The following is a 14,419-nucleotide window of genomic DNA, read 5'->3' on the forward strand; positions in this document are numbered from 1 at the left end:
AGGAGAAAAATAAAGTAGACCAAGTCATCTATCAAAGAAGTGGGTCAATTCTTTTCTGGTGGCATTTTAGAACCTTCGATGCATCAGCATCTTCATTAAAACACACCTGGCCAGACCAAATAAAATCGGTTGAAGCTGCAAACCAAAACACATTTTCCTGAGAGTAACTTCCAAAGAAACTAACTTTAGAGAAAACACATCGAGAGTCAAACTAACAATTTGCAAATGCTGCAACCATCGACTGCACTATATAGTTCAGCATCTTTCTCCAAGACACAGCCTGTGCAAAGTTCTCCTGCCTGGGCCAAGATGGATCAAGGTGAGGGAGAAAGTTACCTGTCCTTCTCTTGCCCACTGATGAACTAGAAAGGTACATGTGACCCCCAGGCATGTTCCAAGACCATTTATCAGTAGGTCGAGAGGCTCCCAAAGTCCAGCAGGAGGAAACAATCCACAGCAGAGAAACAGAAGATCCTACTTTTAAATAAAGAGGCAGGATCCTCTGAGCATGTAGCAGCTTTGGAGGTTAGGGCTGGACCAAACTGGCTGTGGGGACAGCCCAGGTGGAGTTGTACCCACAGCTCTTGAAGGATGCGGTGGGAGCCCAGAGACCCAAGGATTTCACTTTGAGGCCCATCCATTTACAAGTTCTCAGCTGCCCTTATACAAAATCATTATAGTTTTCCTTGCTTTGCCACCCTTCAGATCTGTAAGGAGAAGTTCATGAACTCAGCAGCCATGGCTGCCAAGCAATACCAGTTTTTGTGCCATCTGTCAATGGCCTCGCAAACCTCAAAACCTTGTTGAAGACCTGTGTCTATCACTTACGTAAGAGTTTTCCTACTGTTTCCACCCATCCAACGCCTTTCCCCTTTGCTTTTCAAATCGTCAATTCACGCAAAGTCAAATTTCTGTCTCAACATCTAAAGCTTCTAACTGGCATCAAGACTGAAAATGTAATTTTCATTCCTTCTACTTGAATTGAATTGTTGTTATTATCTAGTTTTCCAGATGTGAAGATCTGTCAGGCCCGCGCACCTAAATTTGTGCAGAAGGCTTGCCTGGCAGATCTGAGAACCTGCTGTGCAGCTAAAAGAGGGGAAAATGTAATTTCTTTCTCCCTGACAATCAATGTCCCCTTGTTACGTTGGCTGTCCTGTCTTTGGAATTTGCCCCTATTATTTCTTAATAATGTATGTAACGCACTAACAGCCCAAGAGGCCTCCAGATTCTCATCTAAATCACAGACTCTTGCCAGAGATTAGATGTTATTTGACATCACAAGGACTGAAATTTTTAGTACAGCAGGCAGGATAATCTGGAGTGAATTATTTCTTCAATAAAGTATTCCTGTTTTGTAACAGGAAAAGGGGAGGAGGACCCACAATTACAGAGTGAATTATACCACCAGGGAAGACGCAAGGTTTTCAAGAAGCACATGAAAAAGACGCATCTTCTCCATTCTCAGCACAAATCATGTACAAAGTTAGGTTTCAAAGCCTTCCCTGCTGCTGTAACGGATACAATTTTTTTCTGTTATTATTAACACCAACATTTTTATTATGCTTCAGAATGCTCAGATAATTTCATAATCATTTGTTATAATCGCTAAAAAAAAAAGAGACATTCATAAGAATGTAAGAGAAGGTCTGTTGGATCACACCAAGGCCCATCCTGGCCTGATCTTCCATTTAATCACATGGCAGAAGGATGAATCTGGGGTGCTTATCTTCTGGGGAGGGAGGACTTCTTCTTCTCCTGCTGTTCTCCTGCAACTGATAATCGAAGTCCTGCTGCCCCTCACTCAAATGTAACATGGAGTCTTCAAGGCCAATAGTCCTAATAGATAGGGTTTCCTTCCTTGTGTTGAGCAGTCTCTCTTGCCATACCTTAAGTACACGAGCGCCTAAGAAGAGCTCTGCAGGATAGGCTGCAGACCATCTCAGGCCAGCGTTTTGCTTTTCATGCTGGCTAGCAGATGCCTTCAGGCAAGGTACTCAGAAATAGGAAATGGAGGCAAAGCTCTCTCCTACTCTTGTTCTGTTGCTACAAGAGTCCTTGGAGGTAACGTGGGGTCTCTAGTATCCCTGGAGGAACTGATCCTCCATGCAATGAGAAATCCATCTCTCTATGGTCCTCAGTTGCTTCTCCAGCCTCAGGGGATCAACAAAAGCTGCTCTTTCCTGTTTTGTCAACTCTTCTATCCATCGCAAGAGGTGGGCCTCCATCATTTCAAATCTTCTCAGGTACTCTCATTTACTGCTGATCCAAGGAAGGATGATTTTCAGTGTTGTCCACCCAACTGGTTCTTGGACTTGGAAGAAATGGCAGGAAACTGACCTCACATTTCCAGGAAGTTTTCTGTATTGTGTTGGTGTAATAATTCAGCATGCTGCTTCAGGGCTTTCATATTGCTTCAGGCAAAATGCTGTACCATAAATTATGGCACCTAAAGCTGAGTTTGGCCTATTGGTTGATGCATAATCAACTGAATTAATTTGAAATATTAACTACACAATATGGCCTAAAGGAATTTTCCCCTCCATTGTCTTTCTAGCCACGCCACTGAATTCAGTACCAGCCTTTCTCTCTTGTGCAGTTAAAAGCAAAATATAAATAAATCCTCCATTTTCATATTATATGCATAGAATACACCAGTAGGAAGAACGGTTTGGATGTGAGCTACATTCATGTTGAAACAAAAAACCCTTCGCTATAATACATTTTTTAAGCGGTGGTTCCTCTCTCTTTAATAGAAGAAATAAATTTCTGCAAGGAAGCATATGAACTGCCAGAGAATTCTAATAATAATTTAAGTCTTAAATCAGTATTTATATATTCTCTTTGATATATACCATTGGAATTCCTTCCCTGGGGATCTACAAACAGACTTATCAGTGTTGGCTGTGAGAAAAATATTGAAAAGACATTTTTGTCTGCATTTGGCTGAACAGAACTTGACTTGGGGAAAGAAAGATCTTAAATCGCCCCCTTTTAACCCCAATCTACCTCCCAAGATTGTTATAAAGATCAAACTGGGGTAGTGTGTGTGAGAGAGAGAATCTTCTCACCAAAGGAAAAGTAGGATTAGAAGTAATATTCAGAGACCAGGTTGGAAACCAGCGGAAGGGACCCGTTGTGGAAAGGTCTTTTACTAGGGACAAACTTGGCCAACACAAGTTCTTACAAGAGTCTATGGTGACTGAAAGAGTTTTGGTGCTGCACGAGACCCTAGAGCAGAAAAGCGCAGAAAAGGAATTTTATGAGCGTTTACTAAGATATTTTCATGGTGACCTTGAATTGCACTGTACATTTCAAGCAGAAGCAACTTCTACCCATTGAAATATTGGCCTGATGCCTTTGGGAAAGTGAGCAGGTTCTTCATCTTCCTCGTGTAGGTTTCCAGCTTTTGGGTTGAACCTGATTTGGACCAGCTTCTTTCGGCTCCAGATGAACCCTTCCATTCATCCAGCCTTTCAGAGACCTCCATGGAATCCTAGACCTCTTTCCTTAGAAGAAAGTCTGACAATACACAGCATAATTTATTGTCATCCCAAAATGTCCTACAGCAGTGGTTACAGAACATTGAACGGTGATTTTATGATTGCTTGAGCTGCATCATTGTTAAAGATGATAAAACCATATTGTCTGATCTGGGAGTTGGCCAAGAGCTTCCAGGCTAAAAAAAAAGAAAAAGCAGAAACGTAATGCCTATGTGACAGCAAAAACCTCTGGAAAACAACATTTAGATCTAATTTGGTTCTTCCTGCTAGTCATCCAAGGCCAACTGACTAAAGCAGAGCAGAGCAGAACATTCCCATTCCACCAGTCTGCAGGATTTGCCCTTTTTAAAAACAAACAAACAGGCAGACAAGATTTGGTGATTCCCTTCTGGGTCGAAGGAGGCCTGGCACCTCCAAGGACTCCGATATAGACACCTCTCCAATCGGGCAGGGCAGGCTACTCCTCACCAAACTTGGATAAATGTTCATCTTCAGCCATCTGGTCCCTGCTTAAATTTTTAACCACCTCTCACTTGGAATACTTTCCTGCCTTTCTTTATATTCGTTTTAACTTAACAAATTGGCCATAAGCTAAACGGCACCATCTGTGGCTCCCAGTAAATACAACTGTTCTTAATGAAATTACTCAGCTTTATCATTTTGCTTCAGAGCCTCCTGCCTGCTTTGCTGAGGACCTTTTCACTGCTTGCCATCCTCAGTTCACAGGCTTCAGAAATTTGGAAGCTCAGCCATCTAGATCGGGCGCTGGGAAATTACTCTCGGCACCCAGCGTGCTCAGCAGGGCAGGATATCAGGCTTAGCATTTCTCCTGCTCCAGAGTTCAGGGCGAGGCTCCGTTTGTATCAAGCTCCGGAGCAGGGCCCTGTCTTCTCATCCCTGGGTCACTCTGCCTTCTGGCATTCTAGGGGAGACATGATAAAGGATTCCAATATTCAAGGGGCTGACACAGAGAAGAGGGGGTCAACCTGTTCCCCAAAGCACCTGAAGGAGAAGAAGCAGACTAAAGGAGAGAACCAAGGAGAAATTTCCTGGGAACAATTCATCAGTGGAACAGCTTGCCTCCAGAAGTTGTGGGTGCTCCATCACTGGAGGCTCTTAAGAAGAGATTGGCCAACTGTTTGTCTGAAATGATAGAGGGTCTCCTGCTTGAGCAGTGGGGTGGACTAGAAGACCTCCAAGGTCCCTTCGCACTCTGTTATTCTGTTCATACTCCCTTGCCCTTTGTTGGCCTGGAAACCCAATTGAGCAAAGTACCCACTTCCTCTCCTTCGGAGCACAGCTACACGGGGTTACTCTGATGTGGGAAAATTAAAAAGGACTTTGTTAAAAGGAAAACGTCTGCAAGGAAAAAATGAAGCTCAGCGATCATCGAGGACCCCTCATTGTTCGCTTGTTCCCCGAGAGGGAGAGGAAGCACAGAAAATGTTTTCACCAACACTAGAGCCTCCCTGAGATTCCTTCTTGCAAGCTGGTTCCCCAAATAGAAATCCCCCCCCTTTTCCTGTCTTGGTCTCCTTTTATATAGATACTCTGGATGGAGAGCAGTGCAACAACTTTTCCTAACAGAGAGGTAAAGCTTGAATCCAAACCCTGTATTTTTCTAGAACAGAAAGATTTCTTCTGAGATTTATTAAAAGCAACAAGGCTGAACTGGCTTTTTGGCATGAAACCAGAGAAGTTAGGATGCATAAAGTACCCCCGAAAGCACCCCCAAAGAACTATCCTTCATTATTTCCTGATGTTCACAGCTATGATTAGGGCTGGTCAGTGACTAACACAGGTGCAGCCAACCCAACGTCACCTATAAAGGGTGATTTTTAACAGCAAAAGATAGTAGGAACCTTCTAATCGATTGCAGCTTCATCTCCCCTTAGGTGTAAAACAAAGATGGGTTTTGACAACTCCTTCCAGCTATAGTGGTTTAGAAAGGTCTGCCGAGATAGATGTTGGCTTCCTCTCTTCACACAGAGGAACGTTCTGAAACACCTAAGAAACACCTGTTCAGCTCTTCTGTCAACAGGTTGCAAACCTTGATGCAATTATAGCTACCTAAAGTGAAGAAAACCTGGCATAAGGTTATACGTCGCTCAGGGCAAGCACAGGTGGATGAAACTGTTGGAAAAATAAGGATTTATGTTTGGCCGCAAGAAAAAAGAAGACAAAGAAGCAATCAGGTGTTGCGGCCCCAAAGTGAGTGGAACAGCTGGTCCTACTGGGATGAGATGGTCAGCTGAGGCAGGTTGGAAAGAGCAACCACAAGGCCATCTGCCGACCAGAGGACTTTGTCCCTTCCGGCCACGGCAGACTGGCTGCCACAAGTGCAAGCAGCACCTGAGCAAAGGATGAAGGTGAAACCAAGTTCAGGCAGAAATAAGCTGGTCTGTGTTCCAGTTCAAAAGCGTGCATCTATCACATGTGACCATCCTAGGATGGGTTTCTCAGGACCAGTCTTTGCTGATGAAAGATTAGTGACCAGAGACCATCGAAATGGAGAGCTAATGACGGTCTCTTGGCCTACTCATAATTCCAGTGTCATTCACATTTTCTGCCATTTTTCTCTAACCTTGGATCCAGACGAGTCCACTCCAATCCAGCAAGCTTTGGTGTTGTCCCAGATAGCTGGAGCTGGCACCAAAGGCCTCTGCACACGTCATCACCGCAAAGATACTTTGACCAGGGGTGGGTTCTACTTACCTTTACTACCAGTTTGCAGCGGGAACATGCACATGCGCTTCTGCACGTGCGCAGATCACCCATGACGACGTCGTGGCAGGTGGGTGGAGCTTCCCGCCTGTTTTACTATCGGTTCTACAGAACCAGGAGCAACCATCACTGGCTTTAACTGTCCTTATGTGGGCCTTGAGTAGGAATCGTGAGAAGCAGCTAAGAGGGGAAGCCTGCCCTTCAGAGCCATTAAGCTGCTTCTTTGCATATAGCTTTAGGTAGTTGGTCTGGAAAAGTCACCACTCTAGGATGATTGCAGCCCTGTTCGATGCAGCCCCAGCCTAATATTTCCATCCGTCTTGGGGCACCAGGTCCTTCATCACCATAGCCCTGGAGCTCAACTTTTCCATGGCTGGCTGGGGAATTCTGGGAGTTGCACGTCCGCACGTCTTAACGTTGCCAAGATTGGGAAGCCCTGGCCTAAGCAAGAGAGCCACTGACTCTGGTGCCTTCCAGCAGCTGCTCTTCTGGCCCCCTCTGGCTGCCAACAGACGACCCATGGTCTGTGTCCTTCCAACTCCATTTGACCCACGGAATGAAGAGAGTGACTACAAGACCCCTTCCGAGAGGATTGGAACCCGATTCTCTCCGCCACGGCATGAGCGGCCCCCATTTTTATCCCCCTCACAAAGCCCGGCTTCCTTTGCTAACTTCACAGTTTGGGAGCAACTTTGGATTGATGACAGGTTTGAATCACTTGTAGGATAAATGTCAGTAAGTGAATAATCTCTAGCTGAAGGCAAAGCCGGGGGCGCTCGGAAATGCTGATGCTGCTGTTGAGGGGAAAAACTTTTGCAGCATATTTTGAAGTAGGACGTTGTGTTTCAAGATCACATGCTGTTTACTCACCAGATTCCATCTTAGGGTTATTTACCTGACTATCTTTTAAACAATTGTCACATTATCTCAATAGTTTGACTAATATTTCTCCCCACCCCCCACCCCCAAATTCTTTTCTTTGTTTAACGGGCAAAGGAGTTTTGCCTCAGAACTTTAGAGGATATGAAGGTTTTGCATTCAGCGCTGAATTCTGCGCCCTTTCTTGAGAAATTACTGTACAAATTCCAGAAAGGTAAATTCCAGAAAAAGCCCAACCCTCCCCTTTAGCTCAAGGCAAGCACCCATCCCTTCCTCTTCTACTCTCCACCAGCAAATGTCGGAGAACTTGGTTTGCCCACCATAGACGGGAGGAAGGAGGCCGAGATGGCCGTTTCCAGTTGAACCCTCAGGTCTGGAGGAGACGACCGACTTCAAAGAGGATCTGCAGTTTATTAAACTCTCTTCTCTGGATTAATGGACAGCTCGAAGCCCCGAAACTGCCAGCCTATCACATTTCCCAGGCAATTCTCTGTATGGAAGAGAAATTTAAAAATAAGTATACAGAAAGCAGCCTTTCTTCTAGGGAAGAAATTCACATAAGAAGCTTAACTGAACTGTTCTTCAGCCCAGGAAGCTTACATTGGGCATTCCTCTCTCCCGACAGCTGCACAAAGTCCCAAACTAGAAAGATTTACTTGCGGTGCCAGCAGGCAAGGATACAGCAGGGCTCAGAAGTCACTTCCAACATTGCAAAGTTAAGAAAAAGGCTGGCAGGCCAAACGTTAGGGCAGATGCAACATATTAATAGCAAGTTTGGTGAAGTTAAAAGGGCCCTTTTCAACCAAAGGGGGACTTTTAGCCAAATATTACTCTGCACCTCTCGCCTTCTCAACAAAAGGAAAGAGACTTGCTCAGAATTTCATTTGACACATTTGAAAAATTACAGCTTGCAAATAATTTACTTTTACACAAAGCCACCCATGCTCAGAACAGGAAGCGTCAAAGGAAAAGGACCAACCGTTGCTGGCCTCGGGAGACAACCGAAAGAGAGAGGAAGTCTGACTCCCGGCCTTTCTGCTCTCAAACTGGCCCAGGAAAAGCACCGTCTGCCCTCTTCCATGGTCACGGAAGGGGTCTCTGGGAAGACGGGGCTTCATTGCCCAAGCACACAGGGGCGAGATTGTGAGGTTTGGCCGTAATAAACTTCACATTAGGAACCCAAACTCCTCCTTTCCCATCACAACCGCTCCAGCCCAATCGTCTGGAACTGCAGGGACAAGCAGATGCCATCTGCACTCTGGGAACATGATTGATCTTTTTGGGGGTCACCAAAAGGGACTAATAAAAATGTATTGCCTCGGAGGCAGGAGGAGTTCAAAGCCACATAGGGCCCACAGGAGGCTACTGTGCTCCCGGATCTGCCCCGAGCCTCCAGTTGGCGCCGTAAACAATGGCACCGAGCGCCAGCTGCCATTGATCACTCGCTGGAGCTGGGGAAGAGATCTTTCATCATTGTCTCGTTGAGAAGAATCCCAAAATTAAGATGGATATCAAGGTGTCACGGGTGGAAGAGTCATTAAAGGTGCCGCTATAAGAGTCATTAAAACTTGGGTGTTCCAGCAGACCAAGGCCTGGGCACCCGGGCTCTTTCCTCTCTCCTTGCAATTCCGAAGGTCTTGGCTGGGCTGCCTTGTTAGAGGAGAGGCGGCACCGAGTCTTTTGGCTTTTAATTAGAGCGAGCCTCCTGCAGCCTTGCCTCACCTGAACCCTTTGGGGGCTAGTTTATCAAATGACAGAAGAATATTGTTTTCCCCAGAACCCAAAACTGAAGAAAAGTCTAATTTTCCTTTTTTAAATTCTGTAGTAGCCAACGGGCAGGGCAAATCACAGCACCAAGAGGTGGAAGGGCGAAGTTGGGAGAAGAAAAGCAGTGGTGACAGGTAGTTTTCAGAAGCAACCAAGATGGAAAACAAGCAATAAAATGACTATTAAACAGGTTTCCACTTCATGTGACCCGGCCATCTGGAAGGATGTTTTGGGAGCAAATCAGAAATATATTGACGTAGGTACATGCTAAAATGTAGACATCACAACTTGGATTACAATCTGGGTCCAAATTTCTGTGCTGGACATTGCAGGCCAAGTGATTTAAGAACACAAAGGCTTTGTTGCAACAGACCAAAATCTATTTAATCCAGCATTTCATTCCCATCGTGGCAATGAGACATCTTTAAAAATGCATTTTTAATTTAATGCATTACATAGCCCTTGCAACACACACCAACACACACACACATGTCTGAACTCTGTCTTCCCCTTGCCTGGCTTACATTCCCCAAAATTATTTCTGTCTGGGAGATTTAGAGAGAGCCTCTGAAGGAATTATGCTAGGTATTGACTGGTGGGAGGCATGACATATAAACAGGTATAAACGTTATTAATTATTGTTCATAAATTTCTTCAGAAAAGGATGTAAAAAATCTTGACATTGAACATACAAAATAATTTCTATCCCTGGATTTTAAACAATGACAGGGCCCGAAAACTTTTTAAAATATATTTCTGGCTCCAGAACTCTTGTGAAAATGCTGGCGTGCGACTGCAGCTGGCACAGCTTTACTTATGACAGACCCTCCCAGCCTGCATCACCCCTCTATTCAATCAAAACAGCAGCGACCTGGAGGACTCCACTGTGAGGATCCAGCTCACCTGCTGGATGCCAGAGCGCATGCATAATACATTAGGCAACTAATTATCTTACGGTCTCTACCTGTACGCCTTGGAAAGGCATACCTTACTCTTAAGAAGGGTTGGTCTTATGAATATTCAGCTGCCTGACCCGTTTCCCCCGTCGTCATCGTCCCCCATTTAAGAAAAGACGGGGTGCTGAAGCATCTTGGGGCAGTCCAAAGACTAATAGATTGATTACTGAAGAAGCCCCCAGGGGCTCTAGCCAATCAAAGGTTGCGTCTCTCTTCACAGACTAACGCAGGTGATCGTCCTCGGCTTCCTTTTGCCCCTTTTCCCTGGCAGCAGCTCAGGCTGCACGGCAATGTAAACATACCAAATACTGCCTAAGTGGTTCTCTGGTACTTTGCATTTCATATTAAGTAAAAATCTATTTCTGCACCTGATGAAAATGCACGGAAGGTCTCCTGGCTGCTGCACCAGCATTCAGACTCGTTTTCCGAGACCCCGTGGTCTCACGCCACTTCCTCTGAATATTTATGCACATTTTAGATGTGAAGAGGTCTTCAAGAAGAGCTTCTACAAAGGGAGAGTGGCTCAGAGACGAGTGCAGCCGTACCAAGCATCCCAATGCCATTTGCAAATCGCGCTGGGCCTTCTTGTCCAGGGCCAAGGGTACAAGTGCTCCAATGGGGTCACGCGGTTTCTGCAGCCTTGTGGACGTCTGGTTTCAAGGAACTTCTTCCTCAAACAGCAGCCAGTGCCTTGAGCTTTATCCACCTCCTCAGTCTTTCAGCAGGAGCCCCTGGGAACTCAGAGACGGCCTTTTCTTTGAACTGTGGAAAACAGCTGGCATTCAGACCGTGCAATTTAGCCGGCTAATAGTTATTATGTGCCCGGCCCTCTTCAATTATTTCTAAAGTTACTTACAAGTCAAAATAGATGCCGGGATTCATTTACTTTTCATTTGCTTGCCAGCTTTACAAATTCTATCATCTTATCACTGATAGTTTCATCAGATGAGTTTTATTTTATAAAAATAAAATCTATCTCCATTACCCCAATGACTTTTCCATTCCTTCCTTAAATTTTTTTCCAGCTTTTAAATTTGATTCAGTAATGTGCCATGTACTATTTTTCAGCCTTTAAACTTGTCAACAAAAGTCTGGGAATAAAACCAAACAATTCTGACGTATCGGTGCTAAGATTTTTAAAGTTATCGAACACTCTTCTGGAGAAAGCCCAGATGGGAAGGCCTGGGAAAAAAATGGAAAAACTGGGGGAAACCCAGGGTTTTCTAAAGCCATCTGGAAAAAAAATGGGGAGGAAACTCTTTTTCCCCCGCCCCCAATTTTTTTGGTTATTTTCCACGCCTTCCCATCTTTAGTCCAGACACAGGTACTTCTTGTGTGCAAACACAAGAAGTGAAGTTTTGTAACTACTACACACAGGCCTTGTGGCTTTGTACAACTTGTTCTTAGCATACAGCAGAAAGGCTGACATATCGGCTGTAAAAATAAGGAAATGCTACCCCCTTGTGGAAAGCAATCCAACCCGATTTCAGAGGGTTTGACTGATGACTCTCAGCCACGCATCCCTTTGCAGATGGAGTGAATTGTGCAGCACAATTAACATTCTTCGATGGTATCACAGAAAGAGTTGCGTGTAAAATATTTTTATTTGGCAGTATATAATATATGTAACAAAAGTAAACACAGAAAATAGTACATTTTATATGACCAACAGCCAAACTTCCTGAGTGAACTAGGTAAGTTTGAAGATATCTACCTGCTAACTCTGATCTGGCCATAATAGTTTGTTCCTCATTTAAAGTTCTAAATTAGAGCCTAATATTATTTAGGCACTGATCCTGCTATTTTGTAAATAACATGTTTGTGCTATTGTGTTTTGCTTGAGGCAGTGACTCTACTGTAATTTGACTGTAACTGCTGACATATAAATCTGTATCTTGCTCATTGCAAACTCTTTGGCACGGAAGGATTATTCTGGGGTGTAAATTGGCTGTGCTGAGACTATAAACGGAGCTAAAAATATCCTTAACCAGTTCTGGCCATGTTGATGTTAATGCTAGCATGTTGTGAGTATGAAGGTGCTACCTAAAACAAGTGTGCAAAAAGAGAGCATCCCCCCCCCCCCCCGATACAAATAACTGGGCTAGGAAATACTGAATGTTGAGCAGAAATGCCTGTGTGGCAGCCCATATGATTTACTACGTTGCCTCCAAAGAGGACTTTGGCAGGAATAGTACAGATGGAGGAGTCTTTCTCAGAGGGGTTGAGCCACCCAGGGTCCGATCCCTGGCAAGCACCTGGGTGTTGCTGAACTCCAGCCTAAAATTCCCTGGAGGAGATAAGGGAGATAAGGGAGCCAAGAGTCGGTCGGAGTTGAGGGAGGTGGGCTTTCAACCTTTGCATTTGGTGGTGAGAGATGCAATGCGCCAGGACCCTGAGTCGGTTCCTTCTTTTAAGCCTAGGTATTTTTTTGTATATATTGTCACCAGAGAATCTGGTGGAAATGTGAAGAACATTTCAAAAAGAGAATTTATGATCTAAGCCAAATGTTCATTTCTGTATCACATAAATCTAAATAAGAGTAATGAGCATAATTAGGCATTATTTACTGACCAGCATGAAGAAAGAACATCTGTCCCTGATTACAACTGCATGGCTATCATCCACTGAAGTCCCTGGAATCTTCTGCATTACAAAAATCTCCCCCTGAGTAGACCTGATAGGAGGGTCACGGAAAACTTATTTTCTGTCGAAGGCAGTAGAAATGAATTTTAATTCATTTAGTAAAAGGGGATTTAAAGCAGAAGGAATTTCGGGATTTTTTCTTTGGGGTCTCGATTGTCAAGATTTTCTAAAAACACACCCACAATCGACTGCAATCTAGATAGAGTAAAGCTGAGGCCACACACGGATTGTTCCCCCAAAGACATTTCCTGAAGGAGGGGCTGAGCCAAGGCCCCCCGTGTCCCAGTCACGTCCTGGATGTGCTCCTTTTCAGAGAGGCTTGCTTCACCAGGGTCTGCTGGTGCCTGCTGGCTTCAGCCGCATCGATGGCTTGACACGTTCTCTGCAAAGCGGCAGAATGTAGCAATTAGAACCCCTTCCTGAAAAAATGAGCAACTTTTTCTTGCAAAGATAGAAACACCCATCTCTGGGCTGCTGCTGCCATCTTCGACCAAGAGTTGGCACAATGAGGATGACCCAGGAAGTGTTACAGGTAGACCTTAGCGATTGTCCAAAGCGCCGACAGACTCACCTGGGGAGTATTTGCAATTCTAATTCATAGTTCCGGAGCTCACCTCCCCCCGGGGGTCACATGACCCGCACGTCGGGCGCTTGGCAACTGGGCCATTTCCAGTGACTCAATCACTTGACCATGGTTTATGTCAGTTTTGCTGAAAACTGGCATTTATGTCTGGTTTTCTGCAAAACTGTGCCCGTCGCCCATTTTATGACCATCGTCAGTTACAACTGTGATGAGCAGGATCCATTTTGCTTGTAACTGGAGGACGAGCTGAGATTTGAGGAAATGCCTCTGCCTATCTACCTCTGAGACTCGATGCTCATGATCCGCTGTCGCTAAGAAAGTGTCCGAAGTGACCAGGATAGTGACCCAGGGAGGCAAGGGTCATCCCTCACGCCCCAAAAAGGACATTTTCTAATTAAGCAAAACCTAATCTTCAGTGTGGAGGGTAGAAAACCCGATTCCCCTGGACATTGCCCTAGAAAGACTGCAGACCAAACGGGGCCTTAATGTCCTTGCCTGAGGAAAGACTGCAACATACAAATGTCACTCGGGAAGTTGTGAAATAACCTTTCAAAGGCAAAGACCCAGGACAGTCAGCGCCAAGCTTCTGCCCCGGCTGAATCGTTAGGGGAGCCTTACCTTTGCGGCAGCCACATCTGGTAGTCGGATTTTCTTTATTAATTCTTGTCCCGAACTCTCCTTTTTGGAGAATGGCAGTATCCCTTTGTCCTGTTAGAAATGGCATAAAACACTGAGTTCCTGTTTAGGAACACTAACCCTAAAGAGGAACTTAGTAGGCAAGGAATAGAAATTGCATGGTGGCCACAAATGCAAATACAATCGCGTTATGAGAAAGATGCAAAAATGTATGGCTTTAATAAAGAACCAACAGAATGAGACCAGATATTAATTGGAAGAGATGATAAATTGATAAAGAAATTATATGGTTACTTATTGAGCATCAAATTAGAAAGTGAGCAGGTAAAGGAGACAATGATTGCTTTAGCAATGCTTGCTAAAAATTTGGGACATGCAACGGAATTAGATAAATGGCAGAAACTATGGGATAGGAATGTAAAAATGACAATGTCAACCGCATATAAAGAAAATCTGTATAAAATGTTTTATAGATGGCACTTTGCACCAGCAAGGTTGGCTAAAATGTATAAAGACAGATTAGCCAAATGTTGGAAATGTAACCAAACACCGGGTTCATACTCCCACATGTGGTGGATGTGTCCCAAAACTAAAAAATATTGGTGGAAAATACATATCTGGCTGGAAAAAATGACAAAGAAGGATATTGAACTGAGATCAGAGACATTTTTGTTGGGCATCCTACCAGAAAAATACGACAAAAAGACTACATATTTGATTTTACATGT

General features: G+C 44.5%; 1 protein-coding gene across 2 annotated transcripts in view; it reads right to left on the bottom strand.

Moving 5' to 3' along the window:
* Positions 1 to 11,414: 11,414 nt before the first annotated feature.
* VPS13C (vacuolar protein sorting 13 homolog C) overlaps positions 11,415 to 14,419 on the bottom strand; it is a 53,132-nt gene continuing 50,127 nt past the window's right edge. For both annotated transcript variants that reach the window (XM_070953708.1, XM_070953709.1), the window contains 2 exons: positions 13,674 to 13,763; positions 11,415 to 12,854 (listed from right to left, as the gene is read on the bottom strand). In XM_070953708.1, coding sequence (XP_070809809.1) covers positions 12,759 to 12,854; positions 13,674 to 13,763 — 186 coding nt within the window. In that variant the 3' untranslated portion in view covers positions 11,415 to 12,758. The remainder of the gene's footprint in view (positions 12,855 to 13,673; positions 13,764 to 14,419) is intronic.

This window comes from Pituophis catenifer, unplaced genomic scaffold (genome assembly GCF_029215685.1).
Source record: "Pituophis catenifer annectens isolate HBS135680 unplaced genomic scaffold, rPitCat1.0.hap2 SCAF_14, whole genome shotgun sequence".
In the NCBI taxonomy this organism is placed as follows: Eukaryota; Metazoa; Chordata; class Lepidosauria; order Squamata; family Colubridae; genus Pituophis; species Pituophis catenifer.